General features: G+C 42.9%; 1 protein-coding gene across 5 annotated transcripts; it reads left to right on the forward strand.

Annotated features, from left to right (window-relative positions):
* Positions 1-130: 130 nt before the first annotated feature.
* LOC146571281 (protein O-mannose kinase-like) lies at positions 131-26,577 on the forward strand. Of its 5 annotated transcripts, none has more exons than XM_085280416.1 (3): positions 131-219; positions 23,440-23,721; positions 24,642-26,577. In XM_085280416.1, exons 2-3 carry the CDS (start codon positions 23,440-23,442, stop codon positions 25,410-25,412), a joined length of 1,053 nt encoding a protein of 350 aa, XP_085136542.1. In that variant the 5' UTR covers positions 131-219; the 3' UTR covers positions 25,413-26,577. The 5 variants fall into 5 exon arrangements, with proteins under 5 accessions (XP_085136542.1, XP_085136544.1, XP_085136546.1 ...); XM_085280418.1 differs by having other exon boundaries at positions 213-310; XM_085280420.1 differs by lacking the exon at positions 131-219 and adding an exon at positions 21,974-22,490.
* The last annotated feature ends 32 nt before the right edge of the window (positions 26,578-26,609 follow it).

The raw sequence follows: 26,609 nt of genomic DNA on the forward strand, positions 1-26,609 counted from the left end.
CAGTGTAGTTATTGCAACCCCTGAAACTTGAATATGGGGAATAAAAACGGAATATTTTGGGTAAGTCATATTTAGTTCGGTGAACTACTATGCTTTTATTCTGGAAATCTGAAAGGAAGTTTTTTTCTTGATACGTTTGATGGTGGATGGGGTAGCAGACATGTTGCTATCCTCAAAAAGTACCTCCTGAGTCATAACACCATGTGAACCCTAGTTACGGTAGGCATCTTCGTAAATAACGCTAATTAATAGATATGCTTCATCACCTCTATGTGGGCTTCCTTGTGTTATTGCTCTACATTAGCTAAACGTAAGATTGCTCTGCCTGACACCATTTAGCTGTATCTCATTGTAATATAACTTAACATGAAATTATTTTACATTTGCACATTTGTTCCATTTTAAAACCGTGCGAAAAATATCACGCGCTGAAATGCACGTAGTCAAAGTCTTACGCATGCCCAAAAGCCACTATTTTATGCCTGCCGCCATCTGTGGTATTTAATTACTTGGGGATCTTTAGTGTGGGTTTATTATTATACTTTAAGCATGATAGATTCTCGTGGGAAGAAGTAGGCAAAGAAGCGCAAATGACAGTCACCTGACCCAAAGGCACAGGGAACGCTCTTGTCCACTGGTAAAAACCACATGGTACTAGCAGTGCCCATCGCAGATTTTAGCCCTTCTGCAGGAGACTAGTTCCGAAGTCCAAGGTCATTTTCTTTTCTTTTTTACCATTTCCAAACAATCTCGCTAGCAGTTGTCACCATCTTACCAAGCTTTTTGGGTGATTTTGTAGCCCTTTCCAGCCTTGTGCAGGTCTACAACCTTGTCCTTGACGTCCTTTGACAGCTCTTTGTCTATGGAGATGGAGAGGGGGGAATGGAGGTTGAGGTCAGAATAAGTCTGTGGGAGCCAGAATTCTGGCTCCCACTGCTCAATGGAAATGAATCTACCATAAAAATTTATAGCCTTTTGTTGCTCAGAAGAGACTCAAATAATTAGTTCCCCCTCGCTATATCATCTCTAACTTTTAAATGCCTATTTTTATGCCTATTATGTATGTCATGTCATTGAACAAGTTTTACTGTTTTAACACACTGTTATTGGGCCTATTTGGCTAAGGAACTGTAATTTTAGTGTTTCAGCCTGTATAATGAGCATTTTCTCTATAAGCGTAACAAAACAAAGATTACATTTCTAAGAATTACTTATACTACTTATACATAACTCATTGAAATATATAAAGTCATTGTACTCTACAGTATGTTGCAAACTGCAGTATGTCAATCTGCAATACAGGGTTGACAAGTGACCAGACTTAGAAATTTGGCAGGGTATGAATAAATTATTTCTCCTACTATATACAGCAGTTGAATTGTCTTGTGTGTTTGTCTGTTTCATTAGAACTGATAAATGCAAAGTAAACCATTCCTCATCATATAAGTGACTTTCTATATGCTATGCTACCTAGTTGCTTGGTTTTGTTGTTTAATAAGCAATGTCATTGTGTGGTTTTATGCTAATTTTATCAGACTGCAATGTACCGTCTTCCTCGAACTGCCCTGCTTAACTAACAGCAGATAGATGGGTGCAAAGAGAGTGCAGGGTTGGTGTTGGTTCCATTGAATGGAACTCTTAATGCTTTAGCATAGCAGTACCTTTTGGATAATTTCATGCTCCTAACAATTTGGGGGTGGCCTATTCCTGTTCCAACATATATGGGAACCAGTCACAAAGCAAGCTCCATAAAGACATGGACGAGGGAATTGAGAATGGAAGAACATGACTGGCCTGCACAGAATCTTGACCTCAACCTGATAGAACACCTTTGGGATAAATTAGAGCCTGCCTGTGAGCTAGGCATTCTTGTCCAACATCAGTGCTTGACTTCACAAATGTGCTTCTGGAAGAATGGTCAGAAATTCCCATAAACACACTCCTAAACCTTGTAGAATGCCTTCCTAGAAGACCTGAGGCTGTCATAGCTGCAAAGGGTGGGCTGACAGGAAACATAGGAATTTGAAAATAATCGAATGTATTTTTAACATTACTCAATAAGACCGTCAGAATAAAATGAAATAAATACAAACGTTAGATAATACAAATGTGAAAAAAAGTACTAGTAGTATTTAAACAAATCATTTGTGCAAATAGAAAATCAAAAATGGCTTCTCTTCATAAATTCAAATAAAAGCTTCAAATTAAATAAAAAAGGGTTTTTTTTCTAATCCAGAGTAACAAGTTTCCGAATTATTGATACACAGATCAACTACCTAACGTTAGAAAGAAGAGTTTACTTTTCAGAAGAAATGCTAATGCTAATGTGAGTGGAAAACAAACAACTAGGAGACAGTATAGCTAATACTTTTTAATGGTTTAATATTGCATTTCACTCATTAACTAACAAAACTGTAATGATGTTCACTTATCAAGCATCATCCTGGGAAGGTCCAACAGGATAGCTAACATAAACATTACTGTACAAACAGTAACAGCGTTTATGTCTGCGTAGGTTCATGGTAATCTAAGAAGCTTGGAAAGAAAAGCGACCAGACTTCTTTAAGTTTCTTGAAGATCTTTTACTTTTTGTTCAAGAAGCTTCTTCAGCCTTTTAAATGCTCGTACACTGAATTATTGCTGTTTTGGAACAAAAGCACAGATTTGCACAGACTGCATTTAACTTTGTTTTTATATATTTTTAAATCTGTTTCCATTTTGTTCTGTCCTCATGCTTTGCCGTTCACACTACATACTTCATTAGTATTGTGAGCAGTTTTGGCAGACAATATAGATCTGTAGCTCCCTGTAGTGTATTACAGCTAGAAAAAACACATTTATGAGGTATTGACAGGTCGGTCATAAAAACAAACTTTTGGTTCCAGTCTTGCAAGGGCGTCTCTCACATTTAGGGCCCTGGTGGTCAGTCCCACTTTTCTCCTCACTAAGTAGGTGACGCCCATATTCATCAGTTTCTGCTTGCAATAGCCTGTTTGAAATACTCATTCAAACATGTTTATGTTTGGATGAGTGGGTTTTGTTAGACCCTATGAAAAAAAACATGTTGTAGTTAGACTGTTTGAAAAGTGTCTCAGATATACAAATAGAAATACAAATTCAAATTTTATTTGTCACATACACAGTCATACATAGTACGACATGCAGTGAAATGCTTGTTGCTGTGCAATGCCGAACCAAACGTAGACATAAAAGTAAACATAAAACTAAACATAAAATTAAACTAGCAAGTAATTTACATAATATACAAATTTTAAAATTAACTGTAAAAAATGTACAATAAAATTAAAGGTTAAAAAAATAATTAACAAAACAAAAGTAGAATGTGCAGATAAACAAATTTAAGAAATTATAAAAGTTTGCAAATAAACAGTGTGCAAGTAGAGAGTGTGCAAACAAACAGTTTGCAGAGTAACAGTTTGCAGTGGAATAAATAGTTCCTGATGTATAGTAGTGAGAGAGAGAGAGTCCAGTCCTACACAAGGTTCAGGGACTGAATAGCCTGAGGGAAGAAGCTCCTCTGTAATGAGGAGCTGTTTTGGACTTGAGGGAGTGGAAGTGCCCCCCTGAACTCAAAAGTGAGAAGAGTCCATTGTTGAGATGAGAGCGATCCTTCATAATCTTCCTGGCTTTGGTCTTGCACCGCTTAGTGTACATGGACCAAAGGTAAGGAAGTTCATAGCAAATTAGGGCTGCCGATTATTTTGATAGTTGACTAGTCACCGATTATTTTTGCGATTAGTCGACTTATCAGGTCATGCGTCCATTGGACGTAAAACATACAGCTTATTGCACCAGCATGCATCTGCTCTTATATAACTATCATTATCTTACAGCTTTAAGTGTTTAAGGCATGTGCTAACTAAAAAAAAAAGCCAAGATGATAGTTTATTAAATTTTAATGAAATTTGCAGATTGTTTCGGTGGAGTTTAATAAACTCAGCCGTCTGCTCCTTGCTATCTAAAATATAAAAGGACACCGGAGTATATTCTTGAGCATCTCACACTTCTGATAATCAGTTGTCTGCTTGACGTTTATTCAGCTCTTTAAAACTATAACTTTAATCTCAGCCAAACCGGTTTACTCAAGAACAAATAAAATACTGAAAAAAGCCAAACAATAACATTTTTAAGTTATCTAAGTGACATATATATCATGTTTAACCTGAGTAGTGAAAGACGGCAGTGGGTTTGAAAATGATTTGCCGAGAGTCTGGTGTTCTCACGGGCTCTAATGAGCCTTGAACCCCGGCTAGATATCGAGCTGGTGGGTAACAGACGTCTCTGAAAACGTCGGAGCGCTTTTGAAAATATGTGGTGTCTTGATAAACTGAGCAGATATTTCAAGTTTACACAGCCACATTCTCGCCTGAAAATATGTTAAACGTTTATTTTGTGACCCAGAAAGAATAATAAAAGAAATACTAAAACTAACTAGCTGCCGCCATTGTTGGAAACTGAGCAGGGCCGCGCTATGAATTCTGGGATAGGTTGGGCCACGAAGTATACACCCGACCCATCTTTCAAATCTGGGGAAATAAAGGGTGCATTTGTCGGCCGCATTTGTCAGAGTCTTCGAATTTGGACAGTCTTCGTCGTGTCGCTGTAACGTAATTGGCCTACAAATGCGGACACAGGAGGATGCGGTTTCTGAATTTGGACACAGCTACGATACCGGACACTGCTTCTTCTTCTTCTTCTTCTTCTCGGGGGTTAACGGCAGCTGGCATCCTTGTACATGCATTGCTGCCATCTTCTGTTTCAGTCCGCTATTACACTCTTAAATACTACTACTTATTCCTTCGTCTTTTGGGATCTTACAAAGCTTCAAACGACGTGTCAACTATTAAATTAGTCGTCGATGATTTTGATAGTCAACATAATTGTGACTAGCCGAGTAATCGTGGCAGCCCTATAGCGAATGATGCATTTGGCTAAGCACACCACTTTTTGAAGATCTCGTCTGTCCTTCTTGGTGCTGTTCCCATACCAGGTGCAGATATTTCCCCATCTGGATGCTCTCAATGGTGCAGAAGTAAAAGTTCTTAAGCATGCTCAGCTGGAAATGGAAGTCTCTAAATCTTCTGAGGAAGAAGAGACACTGACAGGCTTTCTTAACCAGGGTGTTAATGTGACATGGGCATGACAGGTCCTGAGTGATGTGGACACCCAGGTACTGGAAGCTATCCACTCTCTCCACTAGCGCACCACTGATGTTTAGCGGCTCGTAATTCCTCGCCTGCTTTGTACTGAAGTCCACAATCAGCTCCTTTGTCTTGCTGAAGTTTAGGAGGAGATTGTTCTCCTGGCACCATTTGACTAATCTAGAGTATGTAGTTATTAGAACTAGTTATTTTAGTCATTTTCATCCATACTCAAGATTAGCGATATTTTTAATTTCTTAATCGACTAACCGTAAAAAAAAGTTGTACGAACCAACAAGTCTAAAGAAACACTCATTTAAATTTAAGAACTGTTTAAAAAAAGTCAAAAATTAATAACAAACGTTTTTTAAACCGTTAATCACATTCTTCAATAAATGAATCATGCCGCTTAACTGTACAACACCTTGCATCATGCATTATCAAAATTGTACGTTTTACTCCAGACAGACAACAGCTAAGAACACTTAAAACAAACCGATGGTAAATATGATATGAGAACATGTTGCTACAAAAAATGTTCATGTACTGTTAAAGTATGAAAAATTAACATTGGAAAAGTGTGGCGCATTGTGGCGTTCATTATGAATGATGCATGCTGTTTGAAAATTCATAACAACCACTTCAGTAAAACTAAAATTCTAAAACAACGAAACAAGAACTCATCCAGCCATTTTCTTCCACGCATCTAAATTCCAGAGGCGGCAGCCCAGGCCTCCCTCTCGCCACCTCCTCCAAGTTATCCAGGGAATCATCAAGCTTTTCCGAGGCCAGCCAATAAATGTAATCTCTCTCGTGTTGTCCCGAGTCTATGCCAGGGCCTCTTCTTGGTAAGACATGCTTAGTTGGAACACCCTACTTAGGAGAGAACCACCTTAGCCGTCTCCATTCGACGTGGAGGACTAGCAGTTTTACTCTGAACCCCTCCATAATGACTGAATGCCTCACCCTGTCGCTAAGGGAGTGCCCATCCACCTTCTGGAGAAAATTTCAGCTGCCGGTATCTGCGAACTAACTAATAGTGTTTACAAAAACATGAAGCCGAGATTAATAGATCCATGTGTATCTCAACAACAACCCTCCATCTGGTGGCAGATGGTTACATAACATTTAGGACACAATATCAGAATCAGAAAACTTTGTTAATCCCCAAGAAAATTATGTGCTTACAGTTGCTCCAAGACAATAAAAACAGTAACAGACTGAACTAAATTAAATACAATTCAATATATTACGAAGTTGTCAAAGGAGCTTGCAAAGAAAAGCGTTTGGACTTCTTTAAGTTGCTTGAAGACGTTTCACCTCTCATCCGAGAAGCTTCTTCAGTTCTAAGGTCAAATGGTGGAGAGTCCCAGATATAAACCTAGTGGGAGTAACCCCCCACAGAGGGACAAAAGGACCCCCTGATGATCCTCTAATCGCCTGAGCCAAGGTGTGAAACTGGGTGTGGGTCCCAATCAGCCAGAGTTTCGGGTGAGCTCATTGTGAAACCTGGCCCCACCTTATCATGCGAATTCCTGAGGTCAGATGGCCCAGGATGTGAGTGGGCGTTAAGGTGTCTGGGAAGGGATCTCAAAACTGGATTATAGATGGCAGAGATTTGGTGTCGTAAACCCCCGCCTCTGTTCAAAGATGGTCGCTCACAGGCCAGGTTTCACAATGAGCTCACCCGAAACTCTGGCTGATTGGGACCCACACCCAGTTTCACACCTTGGCTCAGGCGATTAGAGGATCATCAGGGGGTCCTTTTGTCCCTCTGTGGGGGGTTACTCCCACTAGGTTTATATCTGGGACTCTCCACCATTTGACCTTAGAACTGAAGAAGCTTCTCGGATGAGAGGTGAAACGTCTTCAAGCAACTTAAAGAAGTGCAGACGCTTTTCTTTGCAAGCTCCTTTGACTACGATGACCTGGATGACTGAGAACCTTCACAGACATATTACAAAGTTACAAAAATTAGGAATAGCTTTAATGTATGCAAATAGCTCAATTATAAATATCCAGAATATTACAGAGATTAAATACACATGATTAGGGCTGCACGATTTTGCATAAAATGAGAATCACGATTTTTTGGCTTAGAATTGAGATCACGATTCTCTCACGATTTTCTTTTCCAATATAAATATTTATTGCATTTATTAACTGCACATCAACTTCGTAACAGTTGAGACTGAACATAAAAACAATAAATAAACATAAAAACAACAAATGTCTCACGTTTTGTGGTTGCCGGAAAATGTTGTACTGCTTGAAATTCCGTCTCCACCATTGCTCAACACTGCATGTATAGAGCAGGTAGTGCAACAATAGAAAAATAGTTGCGGGACGGCACTGTGTAGCGTTTGTCTAGGGTGTTGATCATTTTCCTAAATCCCTCATTTTGCACAGTGTTGATGGGAGCCATATCTTTGGTCAGGTGATAAGTAATAGCCTCCGTAATTTCTTTGTGCCTGCGGGAGTTCGACGGGTATCCGGTTGTTCAGTGATGACGCGACGAATCCTACTTCTGGGTCTAAAGTAGTCTGCGTTTAATATGGCTTTTGTGTTGTTAACATGTTTAATGGTATGTATTTTCTTTTATTTGATCTCAAAAAGCTCCTAAAACAGTCAGTGATCACTGTTGACCTCCCTCGGCTTTTATTACCGCTAACCATTTATTTAAGCTCAGTTTTTAAAACCTTAGGATGTAACTACAGCCCAGCCCATGCAGCAGTATATGAATGACTAACCTCGTATTGTGGATGGATTATCTCAGTTGTTCTCCTGGCTGAAGTTTGGTCCTTTTACAGCATCCTGCCATGCGATTACATTTGTTTCTGACCACCGAGAACACTCACGTTAACTTTTATCGAGTGGAAAAAAAGTTAGCTTGTTTATATTATGCTAACATACCTGTGTCGCTAGCGGTCACGTAGCACATCATTATATACCAGCTAGCCCAACTTCAGTAACCCTACAAACGTCACTGCTGTTTAGTTTTCTGTCTTCATTTATGCTGGAAGTGATAGCAGAGCTGTACGTTTTAATTTGTTTCCAAAACCCCACAGTCAGGACATGCTATATTGTATTTAGATAAAAGCTAGCGAGCTAACTCCCTGCTAACTTCTAACGCCGTTAAATGTCATAAATTCCGTTTTCATGGATGCCTGGATGTTAAACTCAATTGTTACACCTGGTAGAGCAGAACACTGATCATTTTATTAAAGATGAAAGACTTTAGACAGTTTTTCAACTCTCAGTAATGCCACAGTGATCGTTTGTTCTCTTTCAAACATTCGTTTCGGTGTCTCACTATGGGAACGCTCTCTCTGCGTTGTCCTCAGAAGCCTCTATATCATTACTCCAGCCAGTATTGGCTGGCAGTCGTGACGCTTGCGTCAGGGAGGGGCCACCCTCCTCCCTATAAAAGGGTGTGACGCAGCGTCACCCGTCATTCAATTTCCTCTTCTCGCTTCTTAGAAACCTCATCTCTCCTGACTGTGAACGTGAGTGCTAGCTTAACTGTCCACACGAGCAAGCTAACACCTTGGTCACCGGGCGCTAGCACGGCTCGCGTTTCGAGTCGCCTGCTCTTCACCACAGAGCCAGGTCGGAGAGTGTGTTAGCTGCCACCACGCATCTAGCACAACAGTTAGCTGACCAAGCTAACTGTCTTTGCTACACACGGTCACCAAGCCAAGTAGCACAAGCGCTAGCCACCACACTAGCCAGGTCATACTAGCTCACCGAGAGAAGAAAGAAAAAAAAAATCAGCGTTAGCCGTCCAGCCATTCCAAGCTAGCTACACCAAGCTTCCTTAATATGGCAGACTGCAAACCGCTGCCCAGAATTTGCCCCTGCGGTTGCAAAATCTCAGGTTCAGATACACATGACGCGTGTGTGATGTGCCTCGGGCTGCAACACGCCCAAGCGGCTATTTCCACACCGGGTATATGCGAACACTGCGCTCGCTTCACCCTAAAAAGCCTTCGCCGAAGGCTAGCCCGCCAAGCTAGCCTGTCGAAGGAGGACCCAATGCTGTCTCCAATCGGCCCACCGATGGAGAACACTGAGTCCGCCACACCAGGCACGAGATGGATATCGTCCTCCCGCTGGTGGATGATGCCGAGGTCAGCTGCGAAGCTATGCTTGATTCCCTCGAGGCTAATGACGAGCTACTCAGCGAATCCTCTGAGGGAGCGTCGGAACATCTCGTCTCGGACGAGGATGACGACGTTTTCTTTTACGCTCGCTCGACAAGATGGCGCCTGTGTTTGGCTTTGCCGCTTGTACAGCTCGCTGGTATAGTTTTATACTGGCCGCTATTGTCACTTGCAATATTATTTTTACCGTCCTATGTTTTGATTTTGTCTCTGCCACCAATACTTATGATCGGGGCATGATGTTGTATATCAAAGATTCAATGGAGAGCTACTGTGACAGCTGGGACAGTTACAGGAAATTTTTCCCTCCACCCTTTGTGTGTTCCTCACCTGACTGCATGTTACCGTACATATCGGTGGGATTTAACACGAAGAAAAGAAGAAGTAGGGGAACCAGGGCCGGTGTCCAGGTGCGACTGAGAAGGTACCGAAGATTAGCTTCTTGGATGTGGGAAGAATCCCGGTGCCTACGACCAATTCATCTATTGTCACCTGGTGCCGACGCTACACTGCAGTTCCCAGCTCGGAGTCTATGGTCTGATGGCCCCATGTTCACTTGGCGTCCCTCCTTCGACCGCCGTTTTGATGGCAGAGGTGATGTACCACTATGGATATTAGCTTCTGCTAGCCCTGAAGTCCCCGCCCGGCGTAACAGGTGTAGAGGTGCGCACAGGTGTTTATTTCGAGTGCCACTGCAGTCAGCTGTTGACTGCACCAACCAAAAGTCTTCAATCAGGTTTGCCCTGCTCAACACTCGCTCAATCACAAACAAATCGTTTATTTTAAACGATCTTTTTATAAAGGAATCTCTCAACTTCTTGTGTTTAACTGAGACGTGGCAACAAAACATGGATTATATACATCTGAAGGAAATTTGTTCTACTGGCTGCTCCGTCATCGGAACTCCACGTCTTTCGGGACGTGGCGGAGGTCTCGCTGTTGTGCACCAGGACAGATTCACATGCAGACTGATGAACTCGGATTCTTTTACCTCATTTGAACTTCAGATGATCAAGGTCGGCTCTTTGCACACCTTTTATTGTATTTTAATCTACCGACCTCCTGGCCCTGTCGGAGTCTTTTTAACTGAATTTAACGACCTCCTGTCATCCATTATTAAATTAGAGAAGGTGGTAATGTTGGGAGATTTTAACTTTCATATTGATGATGCATCCTGTAATATGGCTGCTGACTTCATGACTATCACAGAGTCTTTTAATTTTATGCAGCATGTTTCTGGCCCTACACATGTAAAGGGTCACACATTGGACCTTGTTTTCTCCTTGGGTTTAAATATAAATGACATTCGTGTGGAAAATGTCCATGTGAGTGACCATAGCTGCATATATTTTAACTTGTCGTTTTATTTGGATCCCCCGGCTCCCAAAATAACGATTGAAAGGCGAATCATAAACCTGAACGCCGGCAAAAGGTTCTCTGCCATGTTTGACGCTGAAATGACTTACAATGATTTGGACTCTCTTGTCTCATCCTTTAATAACCAGTGTACTTCTATTTTAGACATAGTGGCACCTCTGAAAAAAAGTACTGTCCTACGTTTGAAATCTCATCCTTGGTTAAATGAAAACATTCGTAATTTCAGAAGATATTGTCGCAAGCTAGAACGTTTGTGGAAGGCTTCCAAACTTGAGGTTTATAAGTTACACCTTAAAGAATCTATCCTCTTGCTAAATGACATGTGGAAAAATGCCAGAACAGAGTATTTTTCACACCTCATAGCTTCAAAAAAGAAAGATCCTAAATTCTTGTTTAAAACAATTAAGAGTATTGTTTCTCCTGATGCTCCTTGTGCACCAGTTCACTCAACGTCCGACTGCAGCTGGATCAGCTGGATCCATCTCTTCCTAACAGTTATAGGCCAATATCCAAATTGCCTTTTATATCGAAAATTTTAGAAAAAGTAGTACTAGAACAACTTAACTATTTCCTGGATAAAAATGCTGTTATGGACACTTTCCAGTCTGGTTTTCGTAAATTGCATTCCACTGAAACGGCCTTACTTAGAGTATCTAGTGATATCTTGATGGCAGCAGACTCTGGAGAATACACAGTGCTGGTCCTGCTGGATCTCAGCTCTGCTTTTGACACTGTAGATCACAGTATCATGATAAACAGACTCGAGAACTTGTTTGGGATTACTGGTGTTGTTTTAAAATGGTTTATATCATATCTGTCTGAGAGATCTTTTACTGTTTGCATGAATCATGTCACATCAGAATCAACAGTTTTGCCGTGTGGGGTACCTCAGGGATCTGTCCTGGGTCCAATTCTCTTTTTACTTTATGTATTTCCCCTAGGCCAAATTATTAAGCGCTATAAATATATCTCCTATCATCTCTATGCTGACGACATCCAACTATACTGTTCCTTCAAAATGTCTGAGTTTTATAAATTGTCTAATTTAAGTAAGTGTCTGACAGAAATCAACAAATGGTTATATGACAATTTTCTCCAACTAAACTCTGATAAAACAGAAACTCTAATTATTGCTCCAGACCATATGGTCCCAGAAATTAGACAGCATATCAGCTTCTTAGACCCTTACGTAAAATCAAGCCTTAGAAATCTCGGTGTCTTATTTGACAGCTCGATGTCGCTCGAGCAGCATTCTAAGCAGCTAGTCCGAAACTGTTTTTATCATTTACGGAATATTTCTAAACTCAGACTAATGGTATCAAAGCTTGAACTTGAGATGATTATTCATGCTTTTATTTCTTCTCGTTTAGACTATTGTAATGGCCTTTTTACTTGTTTTAACAAATCAGCCTTAAATCGTCTTCAGACTGTGCAGAATGCTGCAGCACGTCTCTTAACAGGCACCAAGAGAAGATCGCATATCACTCCAGTCTTGGCCTCCCTTCACTGGTTGCCTGTAAATTTTAGGTTTCAGTTTAAAATTTTAGTTCTAACCTTTAGGGCCCTGCATGGTCAGGCTCCTCAATATTAATCTGACCTGCTGAAATCACATACATCTTCTCGGGCTTTAAGGTCATTAGATCAGAGACTGTTGGTGGTACCACGCACTCGTTTTAAAACTCGTGGTGATCGGGCCTTTCAGACTGTGGCACCACGGTTGTGGAATTCTCTCCCACTGTCTCTTCGCTGCACGGACTCCATTGATTGTTTTAAGAAACAGCTGAAGACATTTTTATTTAGAAAAGCATTTGATTAATTTCTTCTTATGCTGTTTTTATAGTTTTATTGTTTTACATTGTTTTATTTACTGTTATATTGTTTTATATTCCCATTTTCTGTGTTGTAAAGCACTTTGTGATTTTTATCTGTGAAAAGCGCTATATAAATAAATTTTACTTACTTACTTACTTACTTCTTTGCCCCCTCTGGTCGGAATTCTGCGACACAAGGGGCCAATTGTGATAACCCCGGCACACAGTCCCGCGGCATGGAGCTATTTGACGTTGCAAAACGGGCAGCTGAAAAGCTGGCAATCCCATGGCCCGCGGTGACAACGGAGACCTCCACCTCACGATACGAGGGTAAAAGGCTCCCCAAAGCAAAGCGCACTACTAAGCAGGTACTGCCGCTTTTCCCCGAATGCGTGGACGAGGTCACACGCTGCTGGGCAAAGCCATTTTCGTCACCCAACCCCGTGCAGGGAGCGGCGGCGTTTGACTGCGCTGGAATGAAAGAGAAGGGCATCTACCAAATTCCCACAGTGGAGAATCTGGTGGCTTCTCATCTCCACCCAAACCAGAAACTTTCCATGTCATCTGGTCCGTCCCTGCCCTCCAAGGCCGAACGCCTGCAGTCCTCCCTGGCTGACAAGGCGTATAAATCGGTTGCCACCACCGCGAGGGCATTGAACGCCTCATCGCTCCTGCTAGCCTACTCGGCGGAGCTCCAGGACCAGGCTGCTGCGAACCCGGATGCTAGTGAGTTGTGGGAAGAGCTGGGCGTAGTTACAGACCAGTGTCTCCACCTCACTAGAGCAGCAGTACAAGCGGCGGGCAGAGCCCTCAGCATCATCGTCCTACAGGAGAGGGCAAGATGGCTGAACTTGTCGGGGCTTTCGGACAGAGAAAAACGTGACATTCTGGACGAAAGCATCTTCCCCGCTGGGCTTTTCGGGACCGCCGTTGCCACCATGCAAAGACGGTGCGAGGAGAAGAAGAAAGAGGGAGAGGCCCTGCAGCTGTGTCTCCCTAGGAAGACCCAGGCTGCGCCTCCACCCGGTCGCCGCACGTTCGCTCAGGTCACCAGCCGGCGTGCCGACGTTTAAAATCCCTCGCCGCCCAGCCCCGCAGGTCGCGGCCCAGGGTCCTCTAGGATCGCAGAACCCTAAGACCCACTGGCCCAAGAAACACGTCCCGCCTGCTGCTGCTCAGGGTGCCCCACCAGCAGCCAAGCAGTCGGACCGCAAGAAGAAGCAGACTGCCTAACATCCCCCACGGGGAGATCGGAGCCGGACCAGCCCGGGCTCAAAGTTCACTCCAGGGCTCAGTTCCGGAGCCCGTTCGGAGAAGTGTGTTCTGCCTCCACCTTTCAGCGCCTGGGACTCGAGTTGGATCCCACAGAGCGGATTTCAAAAAAGAGACGACGAAACGCTGTTCAGCCGAATCAAGCATGTCTGTCTCACAAAACACAGTTTATTAAAAACTCACCCGTTGCATCCAGGCATGTTGCCAAGGGCACGGGAAAAATGTGTGAAAAACACAGAAAGTATGTTGAAAAACATAATGCCCCCACGCACCCAGACACCACCGGGGTTGATTCCCTCAGTGGTGTCCGGCCCCATAAGCGCTGGTCAAGCGCGGGCCGCCCGCGCATGCGCAGTGGGGCCTGGTCCGAAGGACCAGTTTCCGCCACAAGAGGGAGCCAGAGCTCCATCTACTGTGGAGTACCTGTCTTTGGGGCCGCTGTCAGCAAGAATAGAGAGATGGCGAGCTCTCGCTGCGCCAGAATGGGTTGTGAGGACATTAGGGTGAGGCTATCGTTTGCAATTCGCAACCACCCCTCCCAGATTTCACAGAGTGATTTTCTCTCTTGCAAAAGGCGAATCAGCCAGGATCCTGCAAGAAGAAATAACTACCTTGCTATCAAAGGGAGCAGTACGAGAAATACCCCAGGAGCAGAGCCAATGCGGCTTTTACTCAAGGTATTTTCTCGTGCCCAAGAAGGGAGGGGGACTACGTCCGATACTGGACCTACGGGCTCTGAATCAGCATCTCAGGTCATACAAATTCAGGATGTTGACGACCACCACTCTGCTGCATGTAGTGCGCCCAGGCGATTGGTTTACATCAATAGACCTGAAGGACGCATATTTTCACATCCCTATTTACCCGCCTCACAGAAAATTCCTGCGCTTTGCGTTTCAGGGCAGAATGTACGAGTACCAGGTCCTGCCGTTTGGTCTCTCACTGAGCCCTCGGGTATTTATGAAATGCACAGAGGCGGCCATAGCCCCACTGAAGAGGCGGGGCATCCGCATAGCAACATACATAGACGATTGGCTGCTGCTATCAGAGTCAGAAATAATGGGAAGAGAGCACACCAGGTTGACAGTGGATCATCTGATGGCTCTGGGTTTCACCATAAACTACCAAAAGAGTGTCCTGCAGCCAGCTCAGGCCATCTCTTTCATAGGAATAGCTCTAAACTCCGCCTCGTACAGAGCATGTCTCTCTGTGGACAGAGTAAAAAAAATGCTATCACATGCCGGCATTTTTCAGTTGGGAAGATACAGTGGGGCAAAAAAGTATTTAGTCAGCCACCGATTGTGCAAGTTCCTCCACTTAAAATGATGACAGAGGTCAGTAATTTGCACCAGAGGTACACTTCAACTGTGAGAGACAGAATGTGAAAAAAAAATCCATGAATTCACATGGTAGGATTTGTAAAGAATTTATTCGTAAATTAGGGTGGAAAATAAGTATTTGGTCACCTCAAACAAGGAAAATCTCTGGCTCACACAGACCTGTAACGTCTTCTGTAAGAAGCTTTTCTGTCCCCCACTCGTTACCTGTATGAATGGCACCTGTTTGAACTCATCATCTGTATAAAAGACACCTGTCCACAGCCTCAAACAGTCAGACTCCAAACTCCGCCATGGCCAAGACCAAAGAGCTTTCGAAGGACACCAGGAAAAGTATTGTAGACCTGCACCAGACTGGGAAGAGTGAATCTACAATAGGCAAGCAGCTTGGTGTGAAAAAATCAACTGTGGGAGCAATCATCAGAAAATGGAAGACATACAAGACCACTGATAATCTCCCTCGATCTGGGGCTCCACGCAAGATCTCATCCCGTGGGGTCAAAATGATCATGAGAACGGTGAGCAAAGATCCCAGAACCACACGGGGGGACCTGGTGAATGACCTGCAGAGAGCTGGGACCAAAGTAACAAAGGTCACCATCAGTAACACACTACAACGGCAGGGAATCAAATCCCGCAGTGCCAGACGTGTTCCGCTGCTGAAGCCAGTGCATGTGCAGGCCCATCTGAAGTTTGCCAGAGAGCACATGGATGATACAGCAGAGGATTGGGAGAATGTCATGTGGTCAGATGAAACCAAAGTAGAACTTTTTGGTATAAACTCAACTCGTCGTGTTTGGAGGAGGAAGAATACTGAGTTGCATCCCAAGAACACCATACCTACTGTGAAGCATGGGGGTGGAAACATCATGCTATGGGGCTGTTTTTCTGCCAAGGGGACAGGACGACTGATCTGTGTTAAGGACAGAATGAATGGGGCCATGTATCGTGAGATTTTGAGCCAAAACCTCCTTCCATCAGTGAGAACTTTGAAGATGAAACGAGGCTGGGTCTTCCAACATGACAATGATCCAAAACACACCGCCCGGGCAACAAAGGAGTGGCTCCGTAAGAAGCATTTGAAAGTCCTGGAGTGGCCTAGCCAGTCTCCAGACCTCAACCCCATAGAAAATCTGTGGCAGGAGTTGAAAGTCCGTGTTGCTCGGCGACAGCCCCAAAACATCACTGCTCTCGAGAAGATCTGCATGGAGGAATGGGCCAAAATACCAGCTACTGTGTGTGCAAACCTGGTAAAGACCTATAGTAAACGTTTGACCTCTGTTATTGCCAACAAAGGTTATGTTACAAAGTATTGAGTTGTATTTTTGTTATTGACCAAATACTTATTTTCCACCCTGATTTACGAATAAATTCTTTACAAATCCTACCATGTGGATTCATGGATTTTTTTTTCACATTCTGTCTCTCACAGTTGAAGTGTAGCTCTGGTGCAAATAAAATCATTTTAGGTGGGGGAACTTGCACAATCGGTGGCTGACTAAATACTTTTTTGCCCCACTGTATCTCCCATTCAGAAAATGCCTGCAGATGCTGGGATTAATGGCGTCTTCACTGGCAGTCATTCCACTAGGCAGACTGCATATGAGGGAATTTCAGCGATGGGTTGCATCACTGAGACTGAATCGAAAGCGCCATACCCACCGCTATATCAGAGTGACAGCAGACTGCGCTGCAGCACTCCACTGTTGGAGAAATCCCACATTTCTCACTCAGGGGGTGTCACTGGGAGCTGTCACAGCCAGAAAGGTGGTGACCACGGACGCGAGTCTCACGGGTTGGGGTGCCACTCACGAGGGCAGAGCAGTGAGCGGCAGCTGGGACTCACAACAGAGGGGTGCTCATATAAATTGGCTAGAATTGCTAGCAGCTTTTCTAGCACTTAGACACTTCCTTCCCCTGTTGAGAAACCACCATGTTCTGATCAGAACAGACAACACCACTGTTGTGGCGTACATCAACAGACAGGGCGGGTTACGTTCCTGTCCTTTGCACATGCTGGCTCGCAGACTGATCATGTGGAGCAGCATCAATCTGTTGTCACTGAGAGCTACTCACATTCCAGGAGCTCTGAACTTGGGAGCAGACTTAATGTCCAGGGGAAACCCGCAGTACGGGGACTGGACCCTGCACCCACATGTGGTGACCCAAATCTGGACCCGCTTTGGCCAGCCACAGGTCGATCTGTTTGCCTCGAGGGAGAACGCTCAGTGTCCACTGTATTTCTCCCTGAGGGACCAGGAGGCTCCGCTAGGGGTAGACGCATTAGCTCACAACTGGCCACATGCTCTGCTTTATGCGTTCCCTCCACTGGCCTTAATTTCTCCCACTCTAACCAGAGTGAGAGAGAGAGGGCTAACAATGATATTGATCGCCCCAAGGTGGAAAGTTAGCGGAGATTATGCCCCTCTTGTGGAGCGAACCTTGGCCTCTCCCTCTCCGACGAGACCTAGTCTCCCAAGCCAGGGGGGAGATTTTTCACCCTCACCCCGAGCGCCTTGCCCTGTGGGCTTGGCCCGTGAGAGGTTGAATCTGAGTACGGCAGGACTCCCCTAGGGTGTTATGGCCACTATTCAGAGTGCTAGAGCCCCCTCCACAAGATCATTGTATGAGAACAAGTGGAGGGTATTTGAGGAATGGTGTGGAAAGTCTCACACTCTCTCCTTTCAGTGCTCTGTGACAACAATTCTCTCCTTTCTCCAAGAACTGTTAGATAAAGGAAAGGCCTTTTCCACAATTAAAGTATATCTAGCAGCCATTTCAGCCTGCCATGTGGGCTTCGTGGATGGCCCGGTGAGCCATCACCCGCTAGTCTGCCGTTTCATGAAAGGGGCACGACGGCTCCACCCAGTGTCTAAACCTCTCGTTCCCACGTGGGATTTATCCCTGGTGCTGGGGGCAGTTTCACAGCCTCCATTTGAACCACTAAACCAGGTGGAAATAAAAATCCTGTCTTTGAAGACTGCATTGCTCCTGGCTCTCGCATCTGCGAAGCGTGTCAGTGATATTCATGCGCTGTCAATACACAAAGAGTGCACCCGATTCACGCGGGATAACTCTAGAGTCACACTCAGGCCAAATCCGGCCTTTGTGCCCAAAAAATCCTTATCTTCAATGCACCCCATTGGAGCTGGAAGCTTTTTGCCCTCCTCCTTTCTCTTCCCCTGAACAGGAGCGCCTACATGCTCTCTGTCCAGTTAGGGCTTTATGTACCTATATAGAGAGAACGAAGGCTTTCAGGAGGTCGGATCAGCTGTTTGTTTCCTGGGCTAAACCACATCTTGGCAAGCCCATTAGCAAACAATGCATTTCCCACTGGATTGTTGAGGCGATCCAATTGGCTTATTCCAGCACGGGTCTGTCCCCCCCGGAGGGGCTTCATGCTCATTCTGCCAGAGGGATGGCAACTTCTTGGGCCCTTTTTAGGGGTGTCTCTATAGACGAGATATGTGCAGCTGCGAGCTGGGCTTCACCTTTGACCTTTGCAAGGTTTTATAGGTTGGATGTCACTGCACCGTCTCTAGCCCACACTGTGTTAAGTGTGGGTCCCCACGAGACCTCCTAAATTGGCAGTCAGTCGTTCAGATGGGCTTATCTGGCAATACGGGAGTCTGCATATCCCCATAGTGAGACACCGAAACGAATGTTTGAAAGAGAACTTGAGGTTACTCTATTCCGTAACCCCTGTTCTCTGATAACATGAGTGAGGTGTCTCACCAGATCACCCTCCTTGCACGAAGCGAGGAAGAGGTGAGCTTATCTTGAATGACGGGTGACGCTGCGTCACACCCTTTTATAGGGAGGAGGGTGCCCCTCCCTGACGCAAGCGTCACGACTGCCAGCCAATACTGGCTGGAGTAATGATATAGAGGCTTCTGAGGACAACTCACTCATGTTATCAGAGAACAGGGGTTACGGAATAGAGTAACCTCAAGATATATGGACCTACAGCGGAGTTTAGACCCAGACACGGCTAGTGACGTCAGACTTAACAACCGGATAGGGAAGCGCTGTATAAGGTTCCCGTTATTGATGTTTGGGTGGTTGACCGGGACGGATTTTCTCCTGTCACTTTCTCCTCATCCCTGACGTGCTCTCCGTTGTTTTTTCCCTGCTAATTTTAGCATCGCACGGCACAGCTTCTGTATCATGTGGTATAAGGCTCCGCCCTTGTCATTTGTTGAGCAGGAAGAGTGAGCGCTTGTTTTCATGCAGATTACGTCCCGGATCAAAATGCGGTACAATCATCGTCGTCTTTTTTATAAAATTTATTATTATTATTTTTTAATCGTTGTCATTTGGAAATGAGATCGCACATAAGTATGAATCGAGATCGCGATTTTCTAACGATTAATCGTGCAGCCCTATACATGATTGATATTTTACTCTAAACTGTAAAAATTTGTTATTTGTTATTTTCTCAGCAGCGGGACAGAGTCATTCACTACTTTTGATTTTCCCTCCACATTTTACCTTTAAAAACTATTTACTTTGCCTTGTTTGGTATCATCCTTTTCAGCACAACCTCACTTGTCTGAATTTACAGTTATGTTTCCATTTTGACATACTGTATTAACACAATTGATCTAAAATCAGACAAAAAATATAAAATCAGAGTAGAAAAAGTTATATTTTTACTGTAACAACCACAAACAAGTTTAATGAATCATATTTTTAACCATAACTTTAAATGCAAATATGAATTGTCAATTTTAAAATCCTATGCACAAGTTTTGCAAACAACAGTTATTTGTATCCATTTACCTTTTACCTTGATTTTTTTTTTTAAATAACCATTTCAGACTATTTACAGAACAATCAGCTGTTCTGCATTCAATAAGATGCCACACAAATTTTTTGTGCCACTCCAAAAAAATAATTTCTATCCACTATAAAGGAGAACATGATGGGCTGATACCTGCAGGTCTGACAGCAGCAGGTGTATCACTCTTGTTTCTACCTGGAGACAGCAGCTGCCTCATTGTTCTGACACACAACACAAAACTATCCACAACACTACACACTAACTACACAAGACAACACATTAACTACACAAGACAACACATTAACTACACACTCCAAACACGCTAAACGTCACAAATCTCTCACATCTCAAAACTCGCTCACTCTCTTTTTCTGCTGTCTTTCTCACTCACTCTCTTTTTCTCTCTCTCTCTCTCTCTCTCTCCCTCCGTCACTCCTAAAACTTCCCCTGTTTTTTTGCTCATAAGCAGAGAGTGCTTGCTAGTGCAGTCGTTAGACGGTGAACGTCACGAAACTATTCAGGAAAAAACACCGCATATATTGTTTATCATGACTCTGGTTTTACGTGGCCTATCAACACAATTTAAAAACTGGTATATATCACCTTGTTGCTTTGTCTTTAAGTGGTCATGTGATTGGCTTACCACGACTACTTTATTCTTCCTCAGTCAAACAGCAGCACTCATGCGATTCTTTTGCCCCCTGTGCTCCAGGTGTTGTGCTAGACCAGCAGTGCCCAATCCCGGTCCTCGAGAGCTACCGTCCTGCAGCTTTTAGATGCATCCTTGTTCCCACACACCCGAATCAAATGAATGGCTTGTTATTAGGCCTTTGCCAAACATGATGGCATGCTGAAGAGGTAATCAAACCATTTGATTCAGCTGTGTTGGAGTAGGGATGCATCTAAAAGCTGCAGGATAGTAGCTCTCGAGGACTGGGATTGGGCAGCCCTGTGCTAGACAGTGATCGGGAGCGTGCGCAGCTGCTTAAAGCTGTAGCGTCCAGATTACTTACGTACAGTGTTGGTCAAGTTACTTGAAAAAAGTAATCAGTAATTAGTTACTGATTACTTCCCAAAAAAAGTAATCCCGTTACTTTACTGATTACTTATTTTCAAAAGTAATTAATTACTTAGTTACTTAGTTACTTTTTAAAAACGCGATTTACAACCTGAAGAGGTGATAAAGCGATATATCTTTCAGCCCAATTCTACTTTTTCTACATAATCTATCATACAAAATGTAATCAAATGGAAAAGTCTCTTTTTTTAACTTGTTTTATCAGTTTTAATCTTTTAACTTTATGCATCAAGCAAAAATTTTATTATATGCAACATTCTCTGAGTTGAATAAATGAGTTTAACATTTAAACCTATTTTCTGCACATTCCAGCACATAAAATAAAATATTTTTTTTGTTTACACTCACTCTTTCAAATAGATGCAAGTAAAACACAGCAGAACATAAATAAAGTCAAAGACTCAGCGGTCCTGTTGCTCTATTTTCACCTGTAAAGCAGGGCTGCGGTAGGCGGAGGTTTACCCTGGTGCAGGTGTGCCACAGCGGTCAGTGGAAGGATACGGCAGTGTCTCTGTGAGTTTCCCATTATGTCGTTGCGCTCTCGGTGCTTGCTTGGAAGTTTAGGGGTTTTTTTCGCTGTAAAAAGAAGTTTTCTTACAAGTAACCCGTTACTGCCCATCTCTGCTTACGTAGTCAGCTACTTCCGTGCAACTGATATAAGATGCGGTAAGCTAAACACAGCTTCAACCGTTTGTTTGTTGAAAAATAGTAACGGACCACATTTTTTTGTTAGTGACTGTAACGGCATTGTAACGATAAGAATAGTAATTAGTTAGATTACTCGTTACTGAAAAACGTAACGCCGTTAGTAACGCCGTTACTTGTAACGCCGTTATTCCCATCACTGGTTTTAAGACATGACAGGAATTGACAGGGACAGCCAGTCACTCATGATGAAACACAGCTGAGATTTGAAAAATAGTGACTGTGAGTGGCTGGCACAAAAGTAGATGTACAGTTATCAAGAACATTACCTCTATCCCTGGCATAGATTTGTTTTGGATTTATTCCCAGTAATAAAGTTGAGCACACCAAAATGAATGAAGGTGTGTTCACCATTTTAAAGTAAGTAATAGTGATGGTAAATTTGATTCTTTTTACTGAATCGAGTTTTAATGAGTCACTCACCAAAGTGATTCGGATTTTTTGAGTCATTTGATTCACTGAGTCAGTTGACCAGAGAGTGCAAAAAATTTACATTTTCACTCAAACTTAATTTGTTTCTCTTTTCATGTAAATCCCACTGCTAAGATGAATGATTCTAAAAAAAAAAAACAACTATTTTATAGAGCAAAAAAGAGCAAAAACATTTCTAAAATTAAGCAATTTCCTATCAAAATTGCTTAATAAACATCTGTTTTTGTTTTTTTATTAGTATTTTCCTTAAATGTGTTAAATATATATTTTCTCATCTAAATGTCCACTGAGCTGTGAGCCAGGGGGCGGTAATGCGCCTTAACATTGGTTGCCAACCAAGAAGAAGAAGCTGTGAGCCAGGAAGGAGGGGGTGAGTGAGTGAGTGATTCGTTCCCTCGCTCTATGATTCAGCACAGGAGGGAGGGGGTGAGCGAGTCCTGAGTGATTCGCTTAAGCTTACGATTCAGCACAGGAGGGAGGGGGTGAGCGAGTCCTGAGTGATTCGCTTAAGCTTACGATTCAGCACGGGAGGGAGGGGGTTAGTGAGTCCTGAGTGATTCGCTTACGATTCAGCACAGGAGGGAGGGGGTGAGCGAGTCCTGAGTGATTTGCTTACGCTTACGATTCAACACAGGAAGGGAGGGGGTGAGTAGCTCAAATGTGTTGTTAGCATGTTAGCAGAGCGATGCTACTGTGAACCGAGGAGCTATTTTCTTGATGTGAGCTTCTACTCAGGGTTTTTTTCTTCCAGTTCAGAGCAGAAATGCTTTTGTTAAGAAACTGGCTGTTGTTCCCCCCCGCAATTTTAATTATAAGCTAGATATATTTCTACTAAGCGAATTAGTTTGCTAACAGAAACAGGGATGAGTCAGTGAGTCAGTTGGGCTTGTGCGTCATGATTCACGAGTCAGTAAAGTGATTCTCGAGTTTTGAACGATTCGTTCACGAATCGAACATCACTAGTAAGTAATTTGTTACTTCGTTACATTTGTTAATACTGGGAGAATAAGAAAATAGATAGGCTAGTGGATATTTTCCCGAAAATCTTTAAAGAAAAACTATTTTCCATCATTTACTACTTTAACCAGGATGGTGGTGTGGTGGTTCTGTGGTACACAGGACCACCACACACCATTGTTAAGGCTACACAGCAGGTACAGCTGACCACACAATATACCTCTGACCACAGTGGCCAAAGGGTGTGAGAGTAAGGCAGGAAAATACTGCTTTTCAGCCTCGTGTTGTCCTACTCTTTAATATCTGTAGCTGTAATTAGTACACTTACAATATCCCTTTTGTCATTCCTCTTTTTATTTTAGATGCAGGGCACAGTGGGTCAGCGCAGCAGGACTACTGTGGCCTACATTGTTCCAGTAGTTGGAATATGTGCTGCTGCTTTCCTTCTTACCAATATCTTCATTTACCTCTATCTGGACTCTGTGTATCAGCCTGGTTTGCAGCAAGTTTCACCTCTGGTGGGCTGTGTGCCTCAACACTTTAAAATGCCAACCATGAAAGACTGCACCGCCTGGCTCCAGTGTTTACAAATAAATGCTGAAGTACACGAGCTGAAGCTGATTGACCAGGGAGCAGTGAAGAAGGTAGACAGATTTTTATATATATGTATATGTGTGTGTGTGTATTGGCTAAGTTTGTATGTGTATCAAATAAATGTAATGTCAAGAGATTCCATGTTAATTTCCCATTGTAACTTTAGCAACTTATCATAGTTGTGACACTGGACAACATGTCACAACAAAATACAAAGTACGCTGATGTTATACAGATCCCACATTGTTTAATGTTCAAAAAAGAAAGTTTTAGGGCAAATTGCTTGTAACTTAATTGTAACATTCACATTCGTTGCCATGAAAAAAAAATCTCTCTTGAGCTCTTGAGAGTGCCTCTTGATGAGGTGCAGAGGTGGACGATGAACTCAACCTGGATGTCTATTGTCTCATGTAGTCTTTTACTGAATTCACTAAATGCCAGAGTGGGTGTAATTTACCTCTGCAGTGGAGTCGGGGGGGTCGCCCCATACTCTGTGGTGGTGCTACTGCTGTGGGCCCGTGTCTGAGTCGCCTGGGCCCCCTGCTTTTGATGGCTTCTGGGGAATGAGGGTGACTATGGGGGTCAACAGGGGAGCTGATATTTGATTTTATTGTATTTAAATTAAATTAAATTGATGATAATAATAATAAGATTGAATGAAATATGACATTCAAGTGGACCAGTATAGCAAAAGCCGTAATGGTCTACTTGGTAAAATAAATCTGTTGGGCATTTTTCTCGGCCTTTAGACAATAACTCTGATTCTAATTGCTACAGTGTCAGACGGGACATACAAGAAGAAGAAGAAAAAAAAGCATAAATAAAGCTAAAATAATTGATTATGTCATAAAGTAATACATGGCAGGTTTGTACAGTTAAAAATACAGATTTTGTTAAAAATATTAATTTTTATCATTGGCAACAGTCAGTAGACCTTGTGAATCTCATCTATTTTGTTTTCTTTCCTCAGGTTTATTTGGCAGAGTGGAGAGGCCAGAAGGTAGCTCTGTCAAGGCTATCATCTCTCAATTACTTGGAGGATTTTCTCCATGGATTGTCAATGTTACAGGCCCTGCAGAGCCCCCAGGTGGTTCAATTGGTGGGGTTTTGCCTTGAAGAGCACATCATTTTGACAGAACACCACCCGTTTGGCTCATTGCTTAATCTGGATGATGTTCTTGAAAAAGAGCATTACCAGCAACACAACAATTGGGAGATGCGGCTGAGGCTAGCTATAGATTACGTCACCATCCTCCATTACCTTCATAACAGCCCAGTTGGGCGACGAGTTATGTGCGATTCAAACAGCCTTGAGAAAACTCTGTCCCAATTTCTACTGACAAATGACTTTCATCTAGTAGTGAATGACCTTGATGCACTTCCTGAAGTGGATATGTCCAGAAACTTGTCAGTGAAATGTGGCCATCGGGAGCTCACTGGAGATTTTGTTGCCCCAGAGCAGCTATGGCCATTCAGAAACAATGGAAAGCCATTTTCAGACAATCTCATGCCAGAGTATGATGAGAAGACCGATATTTGGAAGATCCCAGATGTGACGTGGTTCCTTATGGGAAAGGTACCTGGTGGGGATTTAGTCCATTTCCATCTTTTTCAGATCCATGAGAAGTGCAAGAAGAAGGATCCCACTGACCGCCCTTCAGCTTTTGATGTTTTGAAGGTTTACAAATCAGTCTACAGCAGCATGGTACGAGACAGTGCTGGGTTTAGAGATATGCTGTAGAGCAGCAGTCCCAAACCCCTGCCACATTGATCAACATCCAATGATCAAAGACCCGGACCAATGACTTTACCTTTTTCACATAAATAGCCTCCTTGACTCCACACTCAAACCAGTGTGTCTCACTATCCAGGATGTGTAAGTGCTATGTCCAGATGAACAGATAAGATGTGGTCCCAAATGGAGCTATTTTATTTCATTTTAGTTATTTACATATACTAATGGCAAGGATCCAGTTTGATTATAAATAGATTTATTAGAGGTTGAATTAGTCTGCTACAGTGGATCATAATGGCTTGTCAGTGGCTTTATCAGTGAACAAGACATTGTTTTAATTTTTTTTTATGCTTCTTACCCTGAAAACAATCTAATAAGTAGCCTTTTTTTTTTTTACAGAGAAAAGAGCAGTTAATTATACAGAACAACCAACAATCTGCAGCCTACCTGGGTCTCACTTGCTGTTCGTTTAAATTAGCAGTTTAGAATGTTTAGAATAAATGGTAGATCACAAAAAGTTAGGATAAACCTGCTCTTTACATTTCCCATTGTTTAGATATTTTTCCCCTTTGGTTGATATTTTAAATCCCATATGGACCAAGGTTTGTTACCTGGTTCTAAAAACGAATAGAAAATAGAAAATGCAATGTTTGTTTTCTCGTGATTTGAACTGTTCTGTTTTCTTATTCCACCTTATGGCTGGAATAGTATAATGTTCAGACATTATTTATTTATTTGTAACCGCATCAAAGACATATACATTAAATATTGAAATTCAACCTCATGGTTACTTCTCCGTTTAGGTGACATAGTACACTTTTGATTGATCAGGTCTGTGAATATGTAACCATTTATGACTATTACTATAAGAAATGGACATTAATCAAATTTAAAAAGCCACTTTTTGTTTTTTGAGTCTTATTTGTTTTGGGATATGGATGCTGGGCTTTGGGGTAGACATTTTCTTTATATGTAGGGAGTAATACTGACTAGTTGGCTTCGATAGAGGTGTGCTTGCCGTTGACAAAGACCCATCTGACTCAGCATCATCAGGATATCTCTGTGAAATGCCTTTGTCAAGATAGCATAAAAAAATGGGTTGGTGCAAGAGTTGAGAGGATAGAAAAGAACCAGCAGCACCTGTTGAGAAAAAGACATAACCCTTATTATAAATGAGGGAGGGAGGGGGGGGGGGGGTGCATT

This window comes from Mchenga conophoros, linkage group LG7 (genome assembly GCF_057382185.1).
Source record: "Mchenga conophoros isolate Kocher_MC1m ecotype Shallow Benthic linkage group LG7, M_conophoros_male_GT1.1, whole genome shotgun sequence".
NCBI lineage: Eukaryota > Metazoa > Chordata > Actinopteri > Cichliformes > Cichlidae > Mchenga > Mchenga conophoros.